Consider the following 12,109-nt stretch of genomic DNA (forward strand, 5'->3'; position numbering starts at 1 on the left):
TTACCTCCACAGCCTTCATTTAGATGGGCATGTACCAGTGACACAAATGATGTATAAAAAATTGCAGTCCCTTAGCCAGCCCCAGGGTGTGAGTGGTGTCCACAAGACACACATGTGCATGGCCCCCCGAGGTGTTTAAATACATATGCAATATGTCAAAAGTCTTGTCTGCATTGGAAAGTACTTTGAGGACTTAACTTGAAATGCTGGAGCCCTCAGGTAGACTGAGATACATGGCCAAATGACTGTGTTTGAAATTAGACTTCAACCTAACACCAAGATTTCTCTTGTTTCTCTTCATTCAAGCTCTCATGAGGAATCTGTTCAACAACCAAGTGGGATTTGTATGATTTAATACTGCCTTCACTTGTGTCTCTTCAGAAACCACCATTCCCCCTCAAGGCTTTGGGCTCTGACTGCAAATACTTAAGCTGTACACTGAGAACAAACACCTGAAGCTCTCCTTACTCTCAGGGGGCAGACAAGCTGGATGACACTTCTCCACAACCCTCTCCTGCTGGTCAGCCAGTCCTTCCACATTAAGAATGCGCACCATTTGGAAGGAAAACTATGCCATAGGTGAGATGGGAAGTCAGCAGGGCAGGTGAGCCAGACAGCTCCCATGACATGTTTGTTGGGATGGTGAAGCCCCATGAGCCCATGGGCCAGGACAGACTAAGAGGTTGAGCAGACTGAGCAATTGGTAAGGGGGAAGCAAATCTCTAGAAAGAGCAGGAGATACAGGCTCATAGAGAAGATGCCAGGACCGGAAATGGATAAGAGGGCTGGTGAGAGGAAGGAGGGATGGAAAGCTGGAAAGCCAAAATAGGAATGGAAAAGAGTTTAGGGAGAATCAGGGATGAGCAGCTATCTCTAACCAGCCATTGCACAGGTCAGGATGGAATTTGTGAGCTTCCCAACTTCCACCCCAGAGAATTGCTAGGCAGCAGTGTGGCACCATGAAAACTATGCAGCTAAGGGAAGGCCACAGCTTATGATAAAAGCCTGACTACTGAAGGGGCTACTACACTGTCCCCCTTCTGCTGCTATTGAAAGGGCTTTCGAAAAATTAAGAGAGACACCAGTTTTCTTCCCAAGGATGCAATAAGCTAAGCCTTGCCACTACTGTGTGCATTATCACCTCTCTTGTGGTTTTATGGGCCGATACAGCCAATTCAGAAAGTACCTGCTCTCAGTCTCTGTCATCACCCTCTCTCAGAGAGCATCCCGAAACACTAGCTTTGAGTGTGTGTGAACTGTGGTCAGTCAGCCCATGAGCTTGCCAGCTACCTGAACCTTGAAGCTGCACAGGCAGTCCCTGCATCTCATTAAGGGCTCAGGTCCCTGAGATGCAGGCTGGGATTCTGGAGCACCTTCAGGTGCAGTGGATGAAAAAGCACCACGTCCTGCACTGGCCAGGCAGTGCACTGAGCTGCGCAACTGGTCTGGTGATAACAACACAGCCCATCAGTTCCAGGGTGCATTTCAGCTTTAGGTATTGATGGGATTTTCAACCGATCACAAATGACACACTCTACAGAAAGGGAAAATCAGGTGCTCTGCCCTACTGAGGGCTACTGGTCAGTCCTTGGCAGATCTGGGGATTAAACCTTGCTCTGGATGGTGCCAGATTTTCAAGAATTTATTACCTCTCTCAAAACCTACATGAGGTTCAAAAGCCTGACTGGCAGAATCATATCTTCAAAGAAGTGTGTTTCTTTTAGGTAAGGCAGAAATCCTACTTACGTGGGCTGTAATTAGTTTCCTCTGCCTCTGTGGATCTGGAAATTCCTCCCCAAAGCAAAGAGCGACCTGGTATCTCGGCAGTGGACGTCCATGGTGAGCAAAGGCTTGTAGCTCTGGAAAGAGAGAAAGTACTGTGTTGTGGAATAATCATGGCAGGCAGGCAAGCACCATTCAGCTGCTCGTTCACTCCTGCCCCTAGCATGGGGGAGAAAAACAGAATGGCAAAAGTAAAAAAAATTGTGCCTTGAGATAAAGACAGTTTAATGGGTAAAAAGAAGAATAAGAAAAAAAGACAAAACAAAGAAAAATGGGTGATGGAAAAAGCAGTTGCTCACAACCAGCAGACCAATGCTCAGCCATTCCCCAAGCAACAACAACCTCTGGCAAATTCCCCCATGCCCTGTTTTACTGCAGAAAACAAGGTCATATGGTATGGAATATCCCTCAACTTGGGTCAGCTGTCTCGCTGTGTCCCTTCCCAGACTCTTGTCCACCCCAGACTGCGTGCTATGAGAGCAGAGTGAGAAATAGAGAAAACCTTGACATTGCACTTGCGCTGTTCAACACTAGCTACAACATCCCTGTGCTATCAGCACTGTTTTGGTCACAAATCCAACCCATAGCACCACATGGACCTCTACAAAGAAAATTAACTCTATTCCACCCAAAACCAGTATAAGCTGGTAAGACAGGCTTTGTGGATGACCCTTGGAACACAATGGGAAAAGATAATGTAACTTCAGGGGAGGACAAGAGAGTTCAGGAAAACAACAAGAAGTAAAAAGAAGACTGAGTTTGGAGACTTTCCCACAGATCAGGGGGAGCTAGTTACAACACTGTAATTTTTCTGTTTGTTTTGTCTCACAATTAATTTCATATCCACAAACCGAGACATCTTCCAATTAGTACTTCTATTGGACCTCGACAGCAGAACCCCTGGAGCAGTAGCTGGGAACCATTCAAGTAGACACTCAACAGCATGACTGAAACCAATGGCTTAGTAGAGCCAGAGACTCAAAGTACTGCCAGGCATCAAATTCAGGCACAGTTAGACAGTCATGGAGCCACTGCCACCACTGTGTCTACTGGAGGACATGGAGGTAACAAAAGGTAACAATTGTATTTAAGCCACGTACCAAGCCAGCAAAAGAGTCTGTGTCTTCTGTGCTCCTGCACTCTCTTCACTAACTCATAACCTTGTGCAAAGCGAAACGGTCAAATTATATTATTATTCCAATAGTCAGTGTCCCTTATGAAAGACAGTGGGGGATGCCTTTATAAGGTACTTGCACTCAGAAGAAAATCACCAATGTTGTGAATCAAACACTGTGTGTTAGACGCTGCATTTCCATCCAGTAAAGAGAAAATTCCATCTAAAGCAACGTCCTTGCTAAACTCTGTGTTAAGTGCTGTACTTCTAGATAGCTGACTGGTAAAGATTTCATTTTAATTTATAACCCTCATCATGCTTTATGGAAAAAGTTGAAATTAATATTAAACCCAATGTATTATAAAGAAGCACCCTCCCTGCTACAGAGAGAAGGGAGAGTCTTTGAACTTAACATGACAAACACATCTTTTCCCAAAATACACCCCTGCCATTTCTACTCTAACTGTGAGCTTTTCAGGTCAAGGGTGTGAATTCAGTGGCTACCATAATAGCACCCCAATCCTGGCTTGGACTACTGGTGTTATTAGTAGGGTCAGTTATACAAGTAAAACAATGGGCAGCTCACTTGAAACATAGCATAAAGCATAGTTTTCCCCAAAGTCTCCCCAAAATCCCTGAAAAGTGCTATGAACTTTCTGGGGGTATGCCAAGAGAGAAGAGCTATTTTCCCTGGAACCCTGCTTCCCCCTGTGCTGCCACAGGACAGGGAAGGAAGATCCACCCAAGGCCAGTCCAACCACACTGCTAATGGGGAACTTCTTTCACCTTCCTCTTTCCCGTTTTACTTGGCCTCAGCAACTCTCCAAATCCTGAATACCTGTGGGAGTGACCACAGCATGGACCTGGAGAAGAAAGCCCTTTCTTTCCCACCACCAGGATAATCACGGCTTGAAGTCAGCCCTACACTTCTCTAAAACTCTCCACTCTGTCTCCCTTTCCAGGCCCAAGTGCATCCTCCAACACCAAAGGGCTCCACATGTGACTCCCCAGACCTTTCCCATCTCCTGATATTCCAGCTCCATCCGCCTCTCCTTCTGCCAAACCAACCCTTCTCTGGCTGCCACCCTCACACTCCAAGTTCTCTTTCTCTGTCCTCCTACTCTCCAAGCAGCCCAATTTCTGCATTTATGATACATTTATCTCTCTCCCCAGAGACCATTCCCCTGGTTTCTCATTTATTGTCATTTTAGCTTTCTCAGCAGTAGAGGCTTCTCAACCCAGCTCCAGTGCAGTTTGCATCGCAGGGTTCAGCTCCTCAATGGTTTCCTAACAGCTGTGGTCCATAGCAGTTCTGCATCTTCCCTTTCTCTGCTGTTCAAGATTCTCTCTTCTGGCAGAGATCTCCTGCCTCTCTTCTCAAGGGAAATCCAGCTTCCTAAGGTGGGGGAATCCCTAAGCTTGCTTGCAGTCTGGGACCTCAGCACATTCAATTAACATGCAGATGTGATACATCCATGGCAAGTCACTTACAAACCCATCCGAGCATCATCACATGCAAAAACTCACTTTGCACACACCACAGACTGTAACTTCAACCACACACTTGGGTTTGCACAGGCACTGGTGCATAAGTAATTTAGGAGGGGTGAAAAATAACTATTGTTTGAGCTTCTCTCTGGGGTTAAGTGTCTAAAAAGAGATGTCCTGTCAACCGTTTGGAAGAACCCAGAGTACATCTAAAAAACCACCTGACGAAAAGGGAAAGGGATTTCCAAAACCATCATCGGGGCAGAATTATACATCTTTAAATTAGCATGTGATTGAAGCCCAAGCCAATACCCTGACCTCAAATTCCCCTTTCTAACTGTCAATTCTCACATTCATATAAGATTTCTCTCTTTAAATGCATTTTCTCTTGATGGTTTTTCTAGGACCGTGCGTCAACTCTGGAATATAAAGTATGCTAAATTTGCTGGTTTAGGTTTAGTTTGTTGTGGGGTTTTTTTTAATTTTGCAAGGCATTATTCCCCTTAGAGTGTCATGCCAGTGCTGATGCTCTGTTCTAGTGAGAAAACACACCAAATCACGGGCACACAATTCCCCTCTAAGTGATGCCAGAAATGTCAAAAAAGGGCCAATGTGTATTTCTGCTGCCTAAGCTGTCCTCTGGGACAATTACCATCTCCCACCAGTTTCTCTGGGTGGACTGCTCTCCTCTTTAACTGCTCAGGTGTGCTGGGAAGCAGAGTTGAGGCTTTGCCCCTTCCCTTCATGGAGGGGAAGAAAAAGGCACTGTCCTAAAGCATGCTCTTCCCCCCTCTGTACTGCCCTGTGCAAAACCAGACATTTCCACGGAGCTCTGGCAAGGTAATGCACCTCCTTGCTCAGCATATTAGGCAATCCTGAAATTTCAGAGCTTGTGAAATTCTTTTTACCTCCAAGATATCTTTAAACACTGGCACAGACTGAAAAGAATACTTTCTACTGAAATTTGTATGCCCTGAGCAAGACCTCGCTCTGGGTCAAGTTGAGAGCAGTGCAAGCGCAGATTACAGACCTATCCAGGACTTAGACTAGCAGATCCAAGATCAGTATCCACTTGTCTATGTCACTCAATCTGAGGAAAGACTGTTTTGTTAGATTCCTCCTTATGCTTCTTATAGAAATGTGGGGAATTGGGTGTCACCAGCTGAGCATCAGTTCACTCCTGCTGGTCTGTGCAGGGGCATTGAACGTGCACACAGTGCAGAAATTAACAAGACTATTCAGAATTCAACCACCCCTTAACTGCACTTGCCCAGAAGAATTAAGGGATAATTCATAAGGTAGCATGAAAAGAGCACTCCTGTAAAGCTGATGTGAACGGCGACCAGGTGACATCTCCAGAAACAATATCAAAGCCATAGTGGGAATTACCTGCTAAAAACTGCTGAGTATCAAAGAGCTTGCATGTTTGGTCCCGCTCCAGCTTGTTGGGTCGGTCACTGCAGAGTGCCAGAGGCCCGTCCCAGTAGATCCTGCTTTGGCAAAGTCTCTTAGCATAGAGGCCATCAGGTGCCATCCACAGTATTACTCCTCGTTCCAGGTGGTTCAGTAGTTTTTCTATGTTCTTCCTCTGGCCATTATCCTCTGGATAAGGGAAGATAACTTGGTCCAGGCTGCTGACCTCATAACTTTGGCCATGGGATATCCTACAACCTTCAGGACTAGAAGTTGTCACCTCCTTTACCAGTATTTCACGGTAATATAAGCAGATGTGGAGTCGGCAGTCTACAAGGAGAAACAAACAAACAAACAAACAAACAAACAAGAATCACTAAGGTACATTAGGATGGATGTTTTATGTTTCAGATCTGTACTAAGGCCAAGAGACAAGTTCGCATGAGATTTCTGAGCATGGTGGTCAGCACCACCCAGAAGTTCACATTAACAAAAAAAAAAAATAAAGAATATAAATACTGAAACTTGTTGGGCATGGTAGCATTAATGCTCTCTCATTGTATTAAAAGGGCTACTGATGTGTGGGAATTTGGTAGGAACTAAAATCCCACAAACTTCACATTTCCGTTTAAAAGGAAAAATCTGCACACAAAAAGTTGATGTTTGTCACATTTTCCAAGTTCACATCACAATTAAACCCACCGGCTCAGTACACTTCCTCAGATTTAATAAGGAAGTAGTTATATTTCCTCCCAGATTTTGCATAAAAGAGGTTTCTGCATAGGGGACCTGCAAACTTGCACTCAGCTGCCTGAAGAGACTGCTGGCTCCAGCTCCAACAGGGCTGTACCCAAAATCCCCAGCCTTACTTTCAAATGGCCATTTGGTCAACTTGGCTGACTCCTAAGAATTCACATAGCACTGAATATATATATATATATATATATATATATATATACATACACACGTGTGTGTGTACAATGTATTTTTTATATACACACAAACACACACATATATACATACATACTGACCCTTATTCAGGTGAACAATCCCGCTCAAGAAACCTGCCAAGTGTCACATTACAGGTTTATCCATTATTCCCACACCTTTTTCCCACAGTTATTATCCCAGTTCCCCAGCATATGGACATCTGCAAATCTGGCTTAAAATTCTTCCCTTTTATTTCTCGAATATATTTTTTTTCACCTGCAATAATGAAGCAGAACAAAGCCAGATGGCAACAGCACGGGAGCACAACCAAGCACCCATTTTTGTAACACCAATTTTTGTGGGGGCTCCTCTCAGATGAAAAACTGAGCCTTAAGTCACTGACCCCTCAAAATTTCCAAACACCCCTGGGAAGGCCTGATTTGGTGTCTCACCAAAGCAACCCAGCATTAATAATGGGAGCCAGTGAAGCGCTTCCATTAATTTTAACAACCTCCACCCCTTGGAGTTGGGGCTAGAGGTGCTTAAGTATCCTGGAAAACAGAGGCTTAACACCGTACACCAAAAAGTATCCTGGAAAACAGGCTTAATGCCATACACCAAATTCATTGATTAAAGAAGTTTCTTTTCCTTTTTTTCCTTCTTTTTTCCTTTCATCAGAAAGGAGAGATGGTTCCTAGACAAGTCAAGCTGAAAGTCTCTTGTTAGGTTCCCCAGGAAGCCTGGGGGTCACAGACCTTACCTGACAGGGCGAGGGCTTCACCAGACCTTATGCTTGGCTCAATCGGGATGCCAGGAGTCTGGGACTCAGGAGGAGCACAAGCATAAAAGGTTCCTGTCACCTGACAACCTGTTTTCACAAACAAAAGTCAGTGACAGCAGCCTAAATCCTAAAAGAAAAGCTAGGGCAGAGATCACAGCAATGCAAAAGTGAGTTTTTCTGGGCCCCAATAGGAACTCTCTCTCTTTCCCCTTCTTCTGAGAAAAGTCCTATTTCCCAATTTTTCCAGGTATGCCAACTCTACCAATCACTCCAGATGTTACTTGGACTGTGTTTGTATTTGGGTCTGCACGAAATATTCCCTTAGCATTTCAGTATTACCTCTAGTCCTTTTCCTTACCTAACATGTCATTCTATTAGAGAAATAATTTATATTGTTAACTAGACTACAGTGCTCTTAAAAGTCACCTGCATAAAACAATCCATTTTGTATAAGGAATTTTACTAGTGATAGGTATAACAATAAAGCTGGGATTAACGCTGTTTAAATGTAGGTAAAGAAAAATGTGCAGCAGAAGATTATTGGGGTTTTTCTACCAGGACTCCCATTAGATGTTCCAATAGATGCCTTTCTGTAAGTGCATTATAACATGGGCAAGTGATGTTTTTCCTTGTTTTGTTATGTCAATAAAAGTCTCTGGAGCATGATGCAAGTGAATTGCAGACAAGCGCCCGCTGCCTTTCCCAGTGGCAGAACCCGGCACAATCAGGAGCTGAAGCGATGTGGATAAGAAACACCCACATCTCCTAACATGTTTTAGAGCCCAGTGAGAAACCCAATACGAACCACTACCAACTGCCTCCAAATTCAGCAAAGCATCCAAACACGTTTAACTGCTGCAGAGGATGTACTTCAGGGCAGAGTTCATTCTGCTTGCTACATTGATTTCTTTATTAGCAAAGAGCTCAACTAAAAGCAAAGGATTCTGCCTAATAATTCCAATATACTGCCAGCAAAAGTTGCAGTGCACTGAGAATTTACTTTTTAGCAGACCCAAAATTTTCTCTGCACCAAAACCTCTAGAGAGCTGTCCTCTGAAAATGTAGCACCTACTCTAAGAAGTCCTTTTTTGCTTTCCATTCTTTCCTGCCCTTCTGAACCAGCTGCTTCTCCTCACAAAGCAAATGCCTACATTCTCAGGTGAGTTATCCTAGAGGGGTCTACAGCACATGGTTCCCCTTCTCTTATGTTTTATTCCCTGCAGGCTTCAGCATTGTCAATTTTCACAATTCAGGCTTTTTCTTAAGGATGCAGAGCTTGGAAAGCCATGATTATGTTAGGCTCTGGTACTGTGAGATCTTCAGGGAAGTGAATGTTCCTTTATTCTGCTTCTGCTGTGCCAGCCCCAAGAGAGTATCAATCTATGACAAGTTGTCCCACTGCTGCAGCATTAAAATAAAGTAATAATTCCAGCTTTCTTCTCAGTAGAATAATGCCAATCTAACCAACAAGGCTGGAGGGAAAACCTCAGTGACATGTGCCTCAAAAAGTCCAAAATCAGAAAGAAAACCAAAAGAACATATGTTCCCATTTGGGTTCTTTTGTGGGAGTTGGTTGCCTTCTTTATTGCTCAAGGCTTTTAAGACAGCAGACTTTGGGGGCTGACTTCTAGCAATTCAGAGGACTGCATAGCCCACACATTACATATATGATGGCAGGAAATGCAAGAGCCCAGACAAAGGCTCTTGCCACGGACCTGTGGCTCTCTTAAGGGAACCCAGCACTCCTCTCTGTCCGCTTCTGTGAATTCCAATCAAAGCCACAAGGAATAAACCTGAAAACTGAGGTTCCTCTAGGTGACCAACCTCAGCAAGTAGCCCTAAACAGGAGTGTCTTACCATTTTCACAGCCGGGCCCTTGCCAGTGATGACTGCGAGCTGGGAAAGGGACGCTAGCGCACTGGTAGGGAATGTCAGGATGTGGCTGCTCCGGGGCAAACTCCCTCCAGTTCCGTTCATGGGGTACCATGTAGTTCGGTACCTATTCAATTTAACGAGATATTTTTTTTAGTAGGCAGCTGTCAAAACTAATGCTGTGCTTTGCATCAGCTTTCATATCTAAGCTCCTTGATTTTCTCTGCCAAAGTTCATGGAGGTCTAAGCTTTGCCCAGGCTACACGAATGGCACTTCGCCACCACCACCAATGAGGCTTTCAAATGAGTTTCCCACCACTGGTGTAAATAATAAGCGGAGTGGAATAACAAAAGGCAGTCAAAGCACTGCTGGTAAATGTCTGCTTGAAAGAGCAAGGCTTCGTTGGGTGCTTACATTCTGGCATCAGCAGAATGACAGTGCACTAGTATCTATCGTCCAACAGAAAAGAGCCATTACTCTGGGATAAACAACACCAAGGGAAACCAATTGCCCTGTGGCCTCATCTGACATTAGAAAAGTTTCTTCTCAATTTCTCAGTTTCCATAATAAAGTTTCTTCACAGAGAGAACTAGAGATCCCCACCAGCAAGGACAGACATAGCACATAGCACAGAAATTACGTTGCTCAATGCAGAAGCACCAAGCAAAACACTTAACTAATGCCATACCTGGGATGGTAGTGCAGTGTAAGGAGACGTTATCGGAAAGGGATGGTTCATCATTAATGGCTGCTCCTCCATACTGATCTGCTTTGCACCTATGTTCACCAGAGGGATGAGAATAAATTATGTCAACCACATCTGAAGAAACCTGAAATCAGCACATTGAAGACAAATCCATACAACCTGCCATTGAACAAACAAAAGACCAAAATGCCTCTGGGACCAGCTTCCCAGCGCCCTCTTGCAGGCAGTCTGTCCCATTGGGTTCTCCAGTGCCCCACGGAACAGTGCTGCCCAGCCATACCTAGTGCACAATGATGCCAAGCCTTTGCATCCTACAAGCCCTGCCTGGCACCAAGGACTTTGGCACCAAGACAGTGCCCCTGCCTCTGCCCTGGAGGCTGCAGGCTGGGCATCCCTCTCTCCCAGCTCTTCTCCTTGCACTAGTTACTGACTGTCTGCCTCAAAACACTCTTCCCTGTATTCAGAACCTAGATCCTACATGCAATTTTTATTTTTTTTTTGCCTGTCCCTTGAGCTGCCTGCTTGGCTCTCAGTACACAGAACCAGCAGGGAGGCTCCAGCTAAAAGAGCAATTCCTCCAGTGATGTGCAGGGCGCTTGTCTGCATCTTCTTGCAAGGGCTCCCTTTCAGTGCTCTGACTCAAATGCCAGCACTCCTCCCGTAGACACAGGTTCTAAAGTCATCAGAACAAGCTGCACTTAAGCCCTCATTCTGGCTCCCTAAAAGACTTAAAAAGACTGCAGGGTCATTCCAGAAAAGCACACTTCAGTCCTCATATGCTTGCAATGAGACATTCACACTCAGTTACACAGGGAATTTGAGATGCTTTACCTTTTTTAGCTCCTTCTGGCACTATTCTGTACACTTTATAGGGATCTGAGATGTCCAGCTGGCTTCTCTCCACCAATTCTTCAAAGTCATTGCTCTTGTTCAAAGCACACCTTAATCTTGTCTTCCAGGTAGGGGGATCTGGTTTATCAATGCCCTCTCTGAACTTTCCTTTAAAAAGAGCCCAAGCCTGGAAACATTTCAGATAATCAAAAGAGCAAGAAAAAGAAAAAAAAAAAGAAAGAAAGAAAGAAAAAAAAGAAAATCAACTACAAAGTACAATTCTTGAAACAGCCTATATGTGTGTGCTTATATGTGCGTGAATTTACTCCCTATAGCTTTAGGCTAAAAAAACCCCAGCATGGTAAGGTAGGAAAAACAATTTAGCAGGCAAAAGAAAGGGAAGAAAACAATCCAAGATGAATGTGGAAACAGATGTGCTGCAGTCCCACCAGCATTTAACTCCACACAGAGAAGTGCAAAAGGGGGATCTGTCCCGCAAACACAGGGCACAGCCAGGGCCACCAGCCAGGCAGCTGGCAGCAGCAGCCAATCAGCAGAACCAGCCTGCAGAAACGCGTGGCAAGGACAGGATGGTAAGGGGCATCACAGAGCCTCCAGGCATCCCTCTTGCCCTGCCTATGTTCCACAGTCCCAACCCCAGGCTGAGCCTTACCTTAAAGAGGGCAGCATCCTCCTCACGGTTGTAGTCCTGCTTGCCAGCATGCTTCCAGGGGATGCGGAAGATGCTCTTCTCATCGTTCTCCCACACCAGTCCAGGGTACTTGCCACTGTCTATCTGGTCGATCAGCCACTGGCGGAGTTTCCCGTTGCCACAGCTCACTGAGTTCATCCCGCACTCACCCGGCTCCAAGTTCATGCCACTTGTGTCAAGGTTGGGTGGGAGTTTTTGGGGTGCCCCACCAAGCTGACCTCTCCACAGATGTCCAAGCACTGGCTCTCTGGGGGGCTGTGAAGAGGGAAGAAATGGGCAGGATGGGAGAGAGGAAATCCCACAGGTCAAGTGCTGTGCAAAGTCCTCACCAGCAGAGTCCCTAGTCCCTGATGTCACACATACCACACCAAACAGCAGCTACAGCATGCAGACGGGCCCTGAGACATGCAGGGGGGGCCTGGGGGGCCAGGGAAACACGGTACAGAGCCTCAGGAAACTGGGCACAGCCCCCCACAGCT

The 12,109-nt window shown here is 45.3% G+C and overlaps 1 protein-coding gene across 2 annotated transcripts in view; it reads right to left on the reverse strand.

Annotated features, from left to right (window-relative positions):
• Positions 1–11,825, reverse strand: part of IRF4 (interferon regulatory factor 4) — a 39,944-nt gene extending 28,119 nt beyond the window's left edge. For both annotated transcript variants that reach the window (XM_027682740.1, XM_027682749.1), the window contains exons 1-7: positions 11,592–11,825; positions 10,919–11,105; positions 10,070–10,158; positions 9,366–9,507; positions 7,488–7,595; positions 5,774–6,127; positions 1,747–1,859 (exon numbers count right to left, since the gene is read on the reverse strand). In XM_027682740.1, coding sequence (XP_027538541.1) covers positions 1,747–1,859; positions 5,774–6,127; positions 7,488–7,595; positions 9,366–9,507; positions 10,070–10,158; positions 10,919–11,105; positions 11,592–11,795 — 1,197 coding nt within the window. In that variant the 5' untranslated portion in view covers positions 11,796–11,825. The remainder of the gene's footprint in view (positions 1–1,746; positions 1,860–5,773; positions 6,128–7,487; positions 7,596–9,365; positions 9,508–10,069; positions 10,159–10,918; positions 11,106–11,591) is intronic.
• Positions 11,826–12,109: the final 284 nt, after the last annotated feature.

This window comes from Neopelma chrysocephalum, unplaced genomic scaffold, assembly GCF_003984885.1.
Source record: "Neopelma chrysocephalum unplaced genomic scaffold, ASM398488v2 Primary Assembly neopelma1_22b, whole genome shotgun sequence".
NCBI classification, from domain to species: Eukaryota; Metazoa; Chordata; class Aves; order Passeriformes; family Pipridae; genus Neopelma; species Neopelma chrysocephalum.